This window comes from Scyliorhinus canicula, chromosome 3 (genome assembly GCF_902713615.1).
Source record: "Scyliorhinus canicula chromosome 3, sScyCan1.1, whole genome shotgun sequence".
NCBI lineage: Eukaryota > Metazoa > Chordata > Chondrichthyes > Carcharhiniformes > Scyliorhinidae > Scyliorhinus > Scyliorhinus canicula.
This window is the reverse complement of record NC_052148.1, coordinates 4,914,073-4,927,954: the sequence shown is the minus strand read 5'-3', so window position 1 is coordinate 4,927,954 and position 13,882 is coordinate 4,914,073. Positions and strand designations below refer to the sequence as shown.

At 49.7% G+C, this 13,882-nt stretch overlaps 1 protein-coding gene across 1 annotated transcript in view; it reads left to right on the top strand.

The window, feature by feature from the left end:
- The window catches only part of LOC119963790, a 1,053,439-nt gene that overhangs the window by 821,419 nt on the left and 218,138 nt on the right, over nt 1-13,882 (top strand). Inside the window, exons 119-120 of the mRNA XM_038793076.1 lie at nt 12,327-12,466; nt 13,192-13,324. Coding sequence (XP_038649004.1) covers nt 12,327-12,466; nt 13,192-13,324 — 273 coding nt within the window. The remainder of the gene's footprint in view (nt 1-12,326; nt 12,467-13,191; nt 13,325-13,882) is intronic.

The following is a 13,882-nucleotide window of genomic DNA, read 5'->3' as shown; positions in this document are numbered from 1 at the left end:
TTTTTAAATCACCGCCCATCTATCTGCTTAAAACCTATTAACTTTTTTTTCTTCATCTTCCAGAGCAGCTGGGCATTTTCAGCATTTTTTGTTTTTACATCACTTTTACCTTGGCTTTTGTGGGCAAAAAATGTGTTGTTGAATTTTCATACCGTACAACAGCAGCAATAAACCCTGTCAACCTTTCCCAAAGTTCAGTGGGACCCTCAACCTGGGATGATCGCACAGGCTGATTATGGGTGGGGATTTCAACATGGTTATTGATCAAGTCATTGACCGGTCATGTTCGAGAACGGGCAAGGTGCCAGCAATGGCAAAGGAGTTGAAAGGATTCATGGAGCAGATGGAAGGGGGGTGGGTGGATCTGTGGAGATTTAGGCAGTCGAGAGCCTGGGAATTTTCTTCCTTCTCCCACGTTCACAAGGTGTAATCCTGGATAGATTTCTTTGTTGTGGGCAGGGCCCAGTTGATGAGGGTGGTGGATACGGGGTATTCGGCAATTACGATCTTGGACCATGCTCTGTACGGGTCTAGGACAACTCATCACCGCCGACTCATCGGCGCCGACTCATCGCCAGCCCAACTCATCGCCAGCCAACTCATCGCCAGCCCAACTCATCGCCAGCCAACTCATCGCCAGCCAACTCATCGCCAGCCCAACTCATCGCCAGCCAACTCATCGCCAGCCCAACTCATCGCCAGCCCAACTCATCGCCAGCCAACTCATCGCCAGCCCAACTCATCGCCAGCCCAACTCATCGCCAGCCAACTCATCGCCAGCCCAACTCATCGCCAGCCAACTCATCGCCAGCCCAACTCATCGCCAGCCAACTCATCGCCAGCCAACTCATCGCCAGCCAACTCATCGCCGCCGACTCATCGCCGCCGACTCATCGCCAGCCAACTCATCGCCAGCCCAACTCATCGCCAGCCCAACTCATCGCCAGCCCAACTCATCGCCAGCCCAATAAAAACAGTACAGACAACAGACTTCTTAACAGCGCTCTGGAGTGAATGGAATCTATTTAAACCAACAGACTTCTTAGAACATAGAACATAGAACATAGAACGATACAGCGCAGTACAGGCCCTTCGGCCCACGATGTTGCACCGACATGGGAAGTCAAAAACTAAAGGCTATCTAACCTACACTATGCCATTATCATCCATATGCTTATCCAATAAACTTTTAAATGCCCTCAATGTTGACGAGTTCACTACTGTTGCAGGTAGGGCATTCCACGGCCTCACCACTCTTTGCGTAAAAAACCCACCTCTGACCTCTGTCCTATATCTATTACCCCTCAATTTAAGGCTATGTCCCCTCGTGCGAGCCACCTCCATCCGCGGGAGAAGGCTCTCACTGTCCACCCTATCTAACCCTCTGATCATTTTGTATGCCTCTATTAGGTCACCTCTTAACCTTCTTCTCTCTAACGAAAACAACCTCAAGTCCATCAGCCTTTCCTCATAAGATTTTCCCTCCATACCAGGCAACATCCTGGTAAATCTCCTCTGCACCCGTTCCAAAGCTTCCACGTCCTTCCTATAATGAGGCGACCAGAACTGTACGCAATAAGCGCTCTGGAGTGAATTTGTAGAAAAAAGCTTGTCCTTACTTATGTCCATTACACAACATAATTATATGTATATTCGCACCTGCCACATATAATTTTGTGCTTTTCATCTGAATAGCTGAAATTGACAAACACCAGGGTTATGGAACATGCGAGAGACAAATGTGAAATTGATTAGGTTCAGATTTGGTCAGTTGACTGTTTACTGTAGGGCTCTATTGAAATAGACGCTGTTAATTGTAAGTTAGTGTTTTTTGTATTGTGTTTTCCGTCCGTCTCTGGTTAAAAACAATCGTTTTTATATTGGGCACTTTTTAAATAGAGTCAATTTACTGAAAAATATGTTAAAATGTCCTTTGTTTTCTATAGGTTTAAATTGTTTAAATAGATTCCATTCACTCCAGAGCGCTGTTAAGAAGTCTGTTGTCTGTACTGTTTTTATTGGGCTGGCGATGAGTTGGGCTGGCGATGAGTTGGGCTGGCGATGAGTTGGGCTGGCGATGAGTCGGCGGCGATGAGTTGGGCTGGCGATGAGTCGGCGGCGATGAGTTGGGCTGGCGATGAGTTGGCTGGCGATGAGTTGGCTGGCGATGAGTTGGGCTGGCGATGAGTCGGCGGCGATGAGTCGGCGGCGATGAGTTGGGCTGGCGATGAGTCGGCGGCGATGAGTTGGGCTGGCGATGAGTCTGCTGGCGATGAGTTGGCTGGCGATGAGTTGGGCTGGCGATGAGTCGGCGGCGATGAGTCGGTGGCGATGAGTTGGGCTGGCGATGAGTTGGCTGGCGATGAGTTGGGCTGGCGATGAGTTGGCTGGCGATGAGTCGGCGGCGATGAGTTGGCTGGTGATGAGTTGGCTGGTGATGAGTTGGGCTGGCTATGAGTCGGCGGCGATGAGTCGGCGGCGATGAGTTGGCTGGTGATGAGTCGGCGGCGATGAGTTGGCTGGCGATGAGTTGGGCTGGCGATGAGTTGGCTGGCGATGAGTCGGCGGCGATGAGTCGGCGGCGATGAGTTGGCTGGTGATGAGTTGGGCTGGCGATGAGTCGGCGGCGATGAGTTGGGCTGGCGATGAGTTGGCTGGTGATGAGTCGGCGGCGATGAGTCGGCGGCGATGAGTTGGCTGGTGATGAGTTGGGCTGGCGATGAGTCGGCGGCGATGAGTTGGGCTGGCGATGAGTTGGCTGGTGATGAGTCGGCGGCGATGAGTCGGCGGCGATGAGTTGGCTGGTGATGAGTTGGGCTGGCGATGAGTTGGGCTGGCGATGAGTTGGGCTGGCGATGAGTTGGCTGGTGATGAGTTGGGCTGGCGATGAGTCGGCGGCGATGAGTTGGGCTGGCGATGAGTTGGCTGGTGATGAGTCGGCGGCGATGAGTTGGGCTGGCGATGAGTTGGCTGGTGATGAGTCGGCGGCGATGAGTCGGCGGCGATGAGTCGGCGGCGATGAGTTGTCCCATTCCCCTCTGCACTGGGTGGACCTGCAGGTCAGTATGGATAGTAAGCAGCACCCACAATAGAGATTGGATGTGGGGCTGTTGGCGGACGAAGTGGTCTGCGAGAGATTGAGGAAGTGGATGCTGAACTACTTGCAGGTAAACAATACGGGGGAGGTCTCAGCAGCGGTAGTCTGGGAAGCGCTGAAGGCGGAGAGGGGAGCTGATCTAAATCCGGGCTCAAAGGGACAGGACGGACAGGGAGAGGCGGACCGACTGGTAAGAGAGAGCCTACGAGTGGATAGGAGGGATGCGGAGGCTCCAGAGTCTAATTGTAAGTTAGTGTTTTTTGTATTGTGTTTTCCGTCCGTCTCTGGTTAAATACAATCGTTTTTATATTGGGCACTTTTTAAATAGAGTCAATTTACTGAAAAATATGTTAAAATGTCCTTTGTTTTCTATAGGTTTAAATTGTTTAAATAGATTCCATTCACTCCAGAGCGCTGTTAAGAAGTCTGTTGTCTGTACTGTTTTTATTGGGCTGGCGATGAGTTGGGCTGGCGATGAGTTGGGCTGGCGATGAGTTGGCTGGCGATGGGTTGGCTGGCGATGAGTTGGGCTGGCGATGAGTTGGCTGGCGATGAGTTGGGCTGGCGATGAGTCGGCGGCGATGAGTTGGGCTGGCGATGAGTCGGCGGCGATGAGTTGGGCTGGTGATGAGTTGGCTGGCGATGAGTTGGGCTGGCGATGAGTTGGCTGGCGATGAGTCGGCGGCGATGAGTTGGCTGGTGATGAGTTGGCTGGCGATGAGTTGGGCTGGCGATGAGTTGGCTGGTGATGAGTTGGGCTGGCGATGAGTCGGCGGCGATGAGTTGGGCTGGTGATGAGTCGGCGGCGATGAGTTGGCTGGTGATGAGTTGGCTGGTGATGAGTTGGCAGGTGATGAGTCGGCGGCGATGAGTTGGCTGGCGATGAGTTGGCGGCGATGAGTTGGCTGGCGATGAGTTGGCTGGTGATGAGTAGGACTGGCGATGAGTTGGCTGGCGATGAGTTGGGCTGGCGATGAGTTGGCTGGCGATGAGTTGGGCTGGCGATGAGTTGGCTGGCGATGAGTCGGTGGCGATGAGTCGGCGGCGATGAGTTGGCTGGTGATGAGTTGGGCTGGCGATGAGTTGGGCTGGCGATGAGTTGGGCTGGCGATGAGTTGGCTGGTGATGAGTTGGGCTGGCGATGAGTCGGCGGCGATGAGTTGGGCTGGCGATGAGTTGGCTGGTGATGAGTCGGCGGCGATGAGTCGGCGGCGATGAGTCGGCGGCGATGAGTTGGCTGGTGATGAGTTGGGCTGGCGATGAGTTGGGCTGGCGATGAGTTGGGCTGGCGATGAGTTGGCTGGCGATGAGTTGGCTGGCGATGGGTTGGGCTGGCGATGAGTTGGCTGGCGATGAGTTGGGCTGGCGATGAGTTGGCTGGCGATGAGTCGGTGGCGATGAGTCGGCGGCGATGAGTTGGCTGGTGATGAGTTGGGCTGGCGATGAGTTGGGCTGGCGATGAGTTGGGCTGGCGATGAGTTGGCTGGTGATGAGTTGGGCTGGCGATGAGTCGGCGGCGATGAGTTGGGCTGGCGATGAGTTGGCTGGTGATGAGTCGGCGGCGATGAGTCGGCGGCGATGAGTTGGCTGGTGATGAGTTGGGCTGGCGATGAGTTGGGCTGGCGATGAGTTGGGCTGGCGATGAGTTGGCTGGTGATGAGTTGGGCTGGCGATGAGTCGGCGGCGATGAGTTGGGCTGGCGATGAGTTGGCTGGCGATGAGTTGGGCTGGCGATGAGTTGGCTGGTGATGAGTCGGCGGCGATGAGTCGGCGGCGATGAGTCGGCGGCGATGAGTTGTCCCATTCCCCTCTGCACTGGGTGGACCTGCAGGTCAGTATGGATAGTAAGCAGCACCCACAATAGAGATTGGATGTGGGGCTGTTGGCGGACGAAGTGGTCTGCGAGAGATTGAGGAAGTGGATGCTGAACTACTTGCAGGTAAACAATACGGGGGAGGTCTCAGCAGCGGTAGTCTGGGAAGCGCTGAAGGCGGAGAGGGGAGCTGATCTAAATCCGGGCTCAAAGGGACAGGACGGACAGGGAGAGGCGGACCGACTGGTAACAGAGAGCCTACGAGTGGATAGGAGGGATGCGGAGGCTCCAGAGTCTAATTGTAAGTTAGTGTTTTTTGTATTGTGTTTTCCGTCCGTCTCTGGTTAAATACAATCGTTTTTATATTGGGCACTTTTTAAATAGAGTCAATTTACTGAAAAATATGTTAAAATGTCCTTTGTTTTCTATAGGTTTAAATTGTTTAAATAGATTCCATTCACTCCAGAGCGCTGTTAAGAAGTCTGTTGTCTGTACTGTTTTTATTGGGCTGGCGATGAGTTGGGCTGGCGATGAGTTGGGCTGGCGATGAGTTGGCTGGCGATGGGTTGGCTGGCGATGAGTTGGGCTGGCGATGAGTTGGCTGGCGATGAGTTGGGCTGGCGATGAGTCGGCGGCGATGAGTTGGGCTGGCGATGAGTCGGCGGCGATGAGTTGGGCTGGTGATGAGTTGGCTGGCGATGAGTTGGGCTGGCGATGAGTTGGCTGGCGATGAGTCGGCGGCGATGAGTTGGCTGGTGATGAGTTGGCTGGCGATGAGTTGGGCTGGCGATGAGTTGGCTGGTGATGAGTTGGGCTGGCGATGAGTCGGCGGCGATGAGTTGGGCTGGTGATGAGTCGGCGGCGATGAGTTGGCTGGTGATGAGTTGGCTGGTGATGAGTTGGCAGGTGATGAGTCGGCGGCGATGCGTTGGCTGGCGATGAGTTGGCGGCGATGAGTTGGCTGGCGATGAGTTGGCTGGTGATGAGTAGGACTGGCGATGAGTTGGCTGGCGATGAGTTGGGCTGGCGATGAGTTGGCTGGCGATGAGTTGGGCTGGCGATGAGTTGGCTGGCGATGAGTCGGTGGCGATGAGTCGGCGGCGATGAGTTGGCTGGTGATGAGTTGGGCTGGCGATGAGTTGGGCTGGCGATGAGTTGGGCTGGCGATGAGTTGGCTGGTGATGAGTTGGGCTGGCGATGAGTCGGCGGCGATGAGTTGGGCTGGCGATGAGTTGGCTGGTGATGAGTCGGCGGCGATGAGTCGGCGGCGATGAGTCGGCGGCGATGAGTTGGCTGGTGATGAGTTGGGCTGGCGATGAGTTGGGCTGGCGATGAGTTGGGCTGGCGATGAGTTGGCTGGCGATGAGTTGGCTGGCGATGGGTTGGGCTGGCGATGAGTTGGCTGGCGATGAGTTGGGCTGGCGATGAGTTGGCTGGCGATGAGTCGGTGGCGATGAGTCGGCGGCGATGAGTTGGCTGGTGATGAGTTGGGCTGGCGATGAGTTGGGCTGGCGATGAGTTGGGCTGGCGATGAGTTGGCTGGTGATGAGTTGGGCTGGCGATGAGTCGGCGGCGATGAGTTGGGCTGGCGATGAGTTGGCTGGTGATGAGTCGGCGGCGATGAGTCGGCGGCGATGAGTTGGCTGGTGATGAGTTGGGCTGGCGATGAGTTGGGCTGGCGATGAGTTGGGCTGGCGATGAGTTGGCTGGTGATGAGTTGGGCTGGCGATGAGTCGGCGGCGATGAGTTGGGCTGGCGATGAGTTGGCTGGCGATGAGTTGGGCTGGCGATGAGTTGGCTGGTGATGAGTCGGCGGCGATGAGTCGGCGGCGATGAGTCGGCGGCGATGAGTTGTCCCATTCCCCTCTGCACTGGGTGGACCTGCAGGTCAGTATGGATAGTAAGCAGCACCCACAATAGAGATTGGATGTGGGGCTGTTGGCGGACGAAGTGGTCTGCGAGAGATTGAGGAAGTGGATGCTGAACTACTTGCAGGTAAACAATACGGGGGAGGTCTCAGCAGCGGTAGTCTGGGAAGCGCTGAAGGCGGAGAGGGGAGCTGATCTAAATCCGGGCTCAAAGGGACAGGACGGACAGGGAGAGGCGGACCGACTGGTAACAGAGAGCCTACGAGTGGATAGGAGGGATGCGGAGGCTCCAGAGTCAGGGCTATTGAGGGAACGCCGGAGGCTGCTGGCAGAATTTAGTTTGTTAACTACAGGTTGGGCAGTGGAGCAGCTCAGGAAGGTGAAGGGAGTGGTGTACGAGCACGGGGGAAAGGCCAGGAGGATGCTTGCACAGCAGCTGAGAAAATGGGAGGCAGCGAGGGAAATAGGGAAAGTGGTTGATGGGGGTGGGAACGTGATTGGGGACTCGGAGGGGGTGAATAATACCTTCGGGACTTTAATAGTTGTCCTTGATAAATATCAAACTAATCGGAAGGACTGAGCGGATGGTAAGGGTGGTGTAGCTCTGTTATTTAAGGATAACATCCGGGCAATAGTCAGGGATGACATCAGTGCTAGGGAGAATAAGGTTGAATCCATTTGGGTGGAAATTAGGAATAATAAGGTGAAAAAGTCACTGATAGGAGCAGTCTTTAGGCCACCAAATAGTAACAACATGGTGGGGCAGGCAATAAACAAAATAAATAACTGATACATGTAGAAATGGTAGAATAGTTATCATGGGGGACTTTAATCTACATGTCGATTGGTTTAACCAGGTCAGTCAAGGCAGCCTGGAGGAGGAGATAACAGAATGTATCCGTGATAGTTTCCAAGAACAGTATGTAATGGAACCTGCAAGGGAACAAGCGGTCCTAGATCTGGTCCTGTGTAATGAGACAGGATTGACTAATGATCTGAGAGTTAGGGATCATCGCGGAAGGAGCGATCACAATATGGTTGAATTTAAAATACAGATGGAGGGTGAGAAGGTGAAATCAAAGACTCATGTTTTGTGCTCAAACAAAGCAGATTACAATGGGATGAGAGAAGAGCTAGCGAAAGTAGACTGGGAGCAAAGACTTTATGGTGAAACCATTGATGAATCTGCCAAGCGATTTTTCACTGTGCTCATTAAATGTTTATACCAACAAAAAGGAAGGACGGAAGAAAGAGGGAAAGTCGACCATGGATACCTATGGAAATAAGGGAATGAATCAAATTGAAAGAAAAAGCATACAAACTTGCAAAGATTAGTGGGACACGAGAGGACTGGGAAATCTTTAGGGGGCTACAGAAAGCTACTAAAAAAACTATAAAGACGAGTAAGATAGATTATGAGAGTAAACGTGCTCAGAATATAAAAACAGGTAGTAAAAGTTTCTGCAAATATATGAAAAAAAAATATGAGTAGCTAAGGTAAATATTGGACCTTTAGAGGATGAGAAGGGAGATTTATTAATGGGAGATGAGGAAATGGCTGAGGAACTGAACAGGTTTTTTGGGTCGGTCTTCACGGTGGAAGTCACACAGAACATCCAGTGACTGATAGAAATGAGGCTATGACAGGTGAGGACATTGAGATGATTGTTATCACGAAGGAGATAGTGATGGGCAAGCTAATGGGGCTAAAGGTTAGACTCTGGGATGGTCCTGGCGGATTGGGAATTAGCAAACATGACACCACTGTTTAAAAAAGGAGGTAGGCAGAGAATGGGTAATTATAGGCCAGTTAGCTCAACTTCGGTAGTAGGGAAGATGCTGGAATCTATCATTAAAGAAGAAATAGCGAGGCATCTGGATGGAAATTGCCCCATTGGGCAGACGCAGCATGGGTTCATAAAGGGCAGGTTATGTCTTACTAATTTGGTGGAATATTTTGAGGACATTACCAGAGAGGTAGATAATGTGATGCCAATGGATGTGGTATATCTGGATTTCCAGAAAGCCTTTGATGAGGTGCCACACAAAAGGTTGCTGCATGAGATAAAGATGCATGGCATTAAGTGTAAAGTAAGAGCAAGCAAAAAGTGCAGAGGATACCGGAAGTCTGCAGAGGGATTTGGATTGCTTAACTGAATGGGCTAGGGTCTGGCAGATGGAATACAATGTTAACAAATGTGAGGGTATCCATTTTGGGAGGAATAACCGCAAACAGGATTATTATTTAAATGCTAAAATATTAAAGCATACTGATGTGGAGAGAGACCTGGGTGTGCTCGTGCATGAGTCGCTAAAAGTTGGTTTCCGGGTGCAACAGGTGATTAAGAAGGCAAATGGAATCTTGTTCTTCATTGATGGAGGGATGGAGTTTAAGACCAGGAAGTTATGCTGCAATTCTATGAGGTGTTAGTGAGGCCACAGCTGGAGTATTATGTTCAGTTTTGGTCACCTTACTTGAGAAAGGACGTACTGGCACTGGACGGTGTGCAGAGGAGGTTCACTAGGTTAATCCCAGAGTTGAAGGGGTTGGATTACGAGGAGTGGTTGAGTAGACTGGGACTGTACTCGTTGGAATTTAGAAGGATGAGGCGGATCTTATCTAAACATGTAAAATTATGAAGGGAATAGATAGGATAGATGCGGGAAGGTTGTTTTCACAGGCGGGTGAAGCAGAACTAGGGGGCATAGCCTCAAAATAAGGGGAAATATATTGAGGACTGAGTTTAGGAGGAATGTCTTCACCCAAAGCGTTGTGCATCGATGGAATTCCTTGCCCAGTGAAGCAGTTGAGGTTTCATCATTAAATGTTATTAAGATAAAGACAGATAGTTTTTTGAAGAATAAAGGGATTACGGGTTATGGAGTTAGGGCCGAAAAGTGGAGCTGATTCCACAAAAAAAAAATCAGACATGATCTCATTGAATGGCAGAGCAGGCTCGAAGGGCCAAGTGGCCTACTCCTGCTCCTAGTTCTTATGATCTTATGTTCTTATGTACCTGTCAGGTAGTGAGGAAGTGGTCGAGCGATGGCACCGTGGTTTATGAAAGTAGTTGAATCACTTGTCAAGAGGAAGGAGGAGGCTTATGTAAAGATGATACGTGAAGGTTCAGTTAGGGCACTCGAGAGTTCTAAATTAGCAAGGAAGGACCTAAAGAGAGAGCTGAGAAGAGCCTGGATTGGACTTGAGAAATCTTTGGCAGGGACGATCAAAGACAACCATGAAGCTTCCTATTGGTATGTCAGGAATAAAAGAATGACTAGGGTAAGAGGAGGGCCTGTCACGGGAAGTTGTGCGTGGAGTCCGAGGAGATAGAAGAGGTGTGAAATGAATATTTTTCGTCAGTATTCACACAGGAAAAAGATGATGTTGTTGAAAAGAATATTGAGATACAGGCTATTAGACGAGAAGGGCTTGAGGTTCATGAGGAGGAGGTGTTAACAATTCTGGAAAGTGTGAAAATAGGTAAGTCCCCTGGGCCGGGTGGGATTTATCCACAGATTCTCTGTGAAGTAAGGGGAGAGATTGCTGAGCCTTTGGCTTTGATCTTTACGTTATCTTTATCTACAGGAATAGTGCCAGAAGACTGGAGGACAGCAAATGTTGCCCGATGTTCAAGAAGGGGAGTAGAGCCAACCCTGGTAATGATAGACCAGTGAGCCTTACTTCTGTTGTGGGCAGAGTCTTGGAAATATTCATAAGAGATAGGATTTATAATCATCTGGAAAGGAATAATTTGATTAGAGATAGTCAACACCGTTTTGTGAAGGGTAGGTTGTGCCTCACAAACCTTATTGAGTTCTTTGAAAAGGTGACAAAACAGGTGGATGAGTGTAAAGTAGTTGATGTGGTGTATATGGATTTCAGTAAACATTTGATATGGATCGCCATGGTAGGCTATTGCAGAAAATACGGAGGCATGGGATTCAGAGGATTCAGCAGTTTGGATCAGAAATTGGCAAGCTGGAAGTAGGCAAAGGGTGATGGGAAATGTTCAGCCTGGAGTTCAGTTGTGAGTGATCCACAAGGATCTGTTTTGGGGCCACTGCTGTTTGCCATTTTTATAAATGACCTGGAGGAGGGCGTAAAAGGATGGGTGAGTATTTTTGCAGATGACAATTAAGTCGGTGGAGTTGTGGACAGTGCGGAAGGATGTTACAAGTTACAGAGGAACAGTATAACCTGCAGAGCTGGACTGACAGGTGGCAAATGGATTTTAATGCAGAAAAGTGTGAGGGGATTCATTTTGGAAGGAATAACAGGAAGACAGAGACAGATGACAATTAAGTCGGTGGAATTATGGACAGTGTGGAAGGATGTTGCAAGTTACAGAGGGACATAGATAAGCTGCAGAGCTGGCTGAGAGACGACAAATAGAGTTTAATGCAGAAAAGGGTGAGGTGATTCATTTTGGAAGGAAAAACAGAAAGACAGAGTACTGGGCTAATGGTAAGATTCTTGGTCGTGTGGACGAGCAGAGAGATCTCGGTATCCATGTACATAGATCCCTGAAAGTTGCCACCCAGGTTGATAGGGTTATGAAGAAGGCATACCGTGTGTTAGCCTTTATTGGTAGAGGGATTGAGTTTTGGAGCCATGAGGTCATGTTGCAGCTGTACAAATCTCTGGTGCGGGCGCATTTGCAGTATTGCATGCAGTTCTGGTCGCTGCATTATAGGAAAGATGTGGAAGGATTGGAAAGGATGCAGAGGACATTTACCAGCATGTTGCCTGATATGGAGGGAAGATCTTATGAGGGTAAGCTGAGGGACTTGAGACCGTTTTTGTTGGAGAGAAGAAGGTTAAGAGGTAACTTAATTGAGGCATACAAGATGATGAGAGGATTAGGGTGGACAGTGAGTGCCTTTTTCCTCAGATGGTGTTGTCTAGAACGAGGGGACATAGCTTCAAATTGAGGGGAGATAGATATAAGACAGATGTCAGAGGTAGGTTCTTTACTCAGAAAGTAGTAAGGTCGTGGAATACCCGACCTGCAACAGTAGTCAACTCGCCAATATTAAGGGCATTTAAATGGTCATTGGATAAACATATGGATGCTAAGGGAATACTGTAGATGGGCTTTAGTTTTGTGTCACAGGTCGGCGCATCATGGAGGGCCAAAGGCTTGTACTCCGCTGTAATGTTCTCTGTTCTGATGTGCTGCGGGACATTTTACTGCATTAATGGCACTATTATAAATACAAGTTAGGTGGATTGGCCATGATAAATTGCCCTTAGTATCCAAAATTGCCCTTAGTGTTGGGTGGGGTTACTGGGTTATGGGGATAGGGTGGAGGTGTTAACCTTGGGTAAGGTGCTCTTTCCAGGAGCCGGTGCAGACTCGATGGGCCGAATGGCCTCCTTCTGCACTGTAAATTCTATCTATGTAAATGTAAGTTGCTGGTGATCAGTGCCAGTATCACAAATCTTTGCTCAGATGGCCTCCATTCCCTCATCATTTCTACTCTGTCAGATTCTGTTACCTTTCTGCTACATGGGTACATTTATGGTCTCATTCTTCTCGCACAGCGGTTGTCCCAGCACCATCAAACCTACGCTTCTCGGACATCAAGGGGCACAGTTTCCGGATGGACTGGGATCATGGACCGGAGGAGGCGGACCAGTACAGAATCAGCTGGGTTCCATCTGCAGGAGGGGACAAAAAAGAGGTGATGAAATCCATACTTTCTGCTTCTGTGTAGCTCCAGCTGATTTTTAAATTTGCCTTGCAACATGCGAGTGTGAAGCAAAACCGCTATCAGGCAGACCTGTATATGTTTGAAAATGTTCCTCCTTTCCAGCAACGATGTTTCATTGCATCCTTGTAATCCTTTCCACACTTGCTAATGAGTTGCATTCTCTGTTGGCCGAGGCGGCATGATCACACTGAAAACAGCAGGTATTTTCCATTCCCAACAGGGACACGCAGTCACGGGCAGGGCTGGAAAATTTGGAGATTGGCCAAAACTCAATTGGGTGGGATGAGCTCTTTGAACCGTAACCTGCAGAAACATCAGCACATTCTTTCTGAATGGCATTACTGTACTAGAAGGTGATCAGGAAACTGCTTTCCGCACAGACCATATGCTCTTTAGTATTGAGATGTTCGGCTCAGTTGCCCACTCAAAGAAGAGCATTTGTGCAATTAAGTAACCGTCCAAATTAGTTTAACAATTTAAATTTCTGCAGAAATACTCCAAATGACCATGAGGGAATGCCACTGGGAAAGGTGGCTGCAGCCAAGGGTTGGTAAAGGATTTTAAGGTCCTTGTGGCCCCCTGAGTGATATCAAATTCAAACATCCCCATTTAATTCAGGGAATCAGTTTGCAGAAAACAAATTGGTTTCATGCACTGAACGTATCTTGACCTTCGCTTTATGCCTATTCTTCCAGATGATTATAAATGGCAATGAGAGAAGCCAGGTTTTAGATAACCTGGATCCTGACACCTTATATGATGTTACCCTTACTGCCATCTCCCCAAACAAGAAGGAAAGTGAAGACGTCTCAGCCTCCCAGCGTACATGTAAGTCTTAAGTATATAAAAATCTCCATTCATCTTTCCTACCCCCTTACCAATTATCTTCAAATATTGAAAAGAGGACAAAGTGACATGGAAAGCACATGCTGCATATTGTGATGTGCAGCAGATCACAATGACCTTCAGGATGGGGTGTGGGATTAGTATGTTCCCCTGGATTCTCTGCTTCTGCTGTAGCAAAGTGTATCTATTGGCTTCATTGGCTAGCCTGCTTGTGCCCAATATTCCTGGGCCATACAGCACCTTCAGCCAGATAAAACTATAAAACCACAGAATTCCGACAGTGTAGAAAGAGGCTATTTGGCCTTGTGTGTCTGCACCGACCCTCTGAAAGAGGAACCTAATTAGGCTCACTCCCCTGCCCAATCCCTGAAACCCCCCCTAACCGGCACATCTGGGACTATTTAGCATGACCAATCCACCTAAAGTGCACATCTTTGGACTGTGGGAGGAATACGGAGGGCCTATAGGAAACCCACAAAGACACGGAGAGAACGTACAAGCGCCACACAGACAATCTACCGAGGCAGGAATTGAACCCTG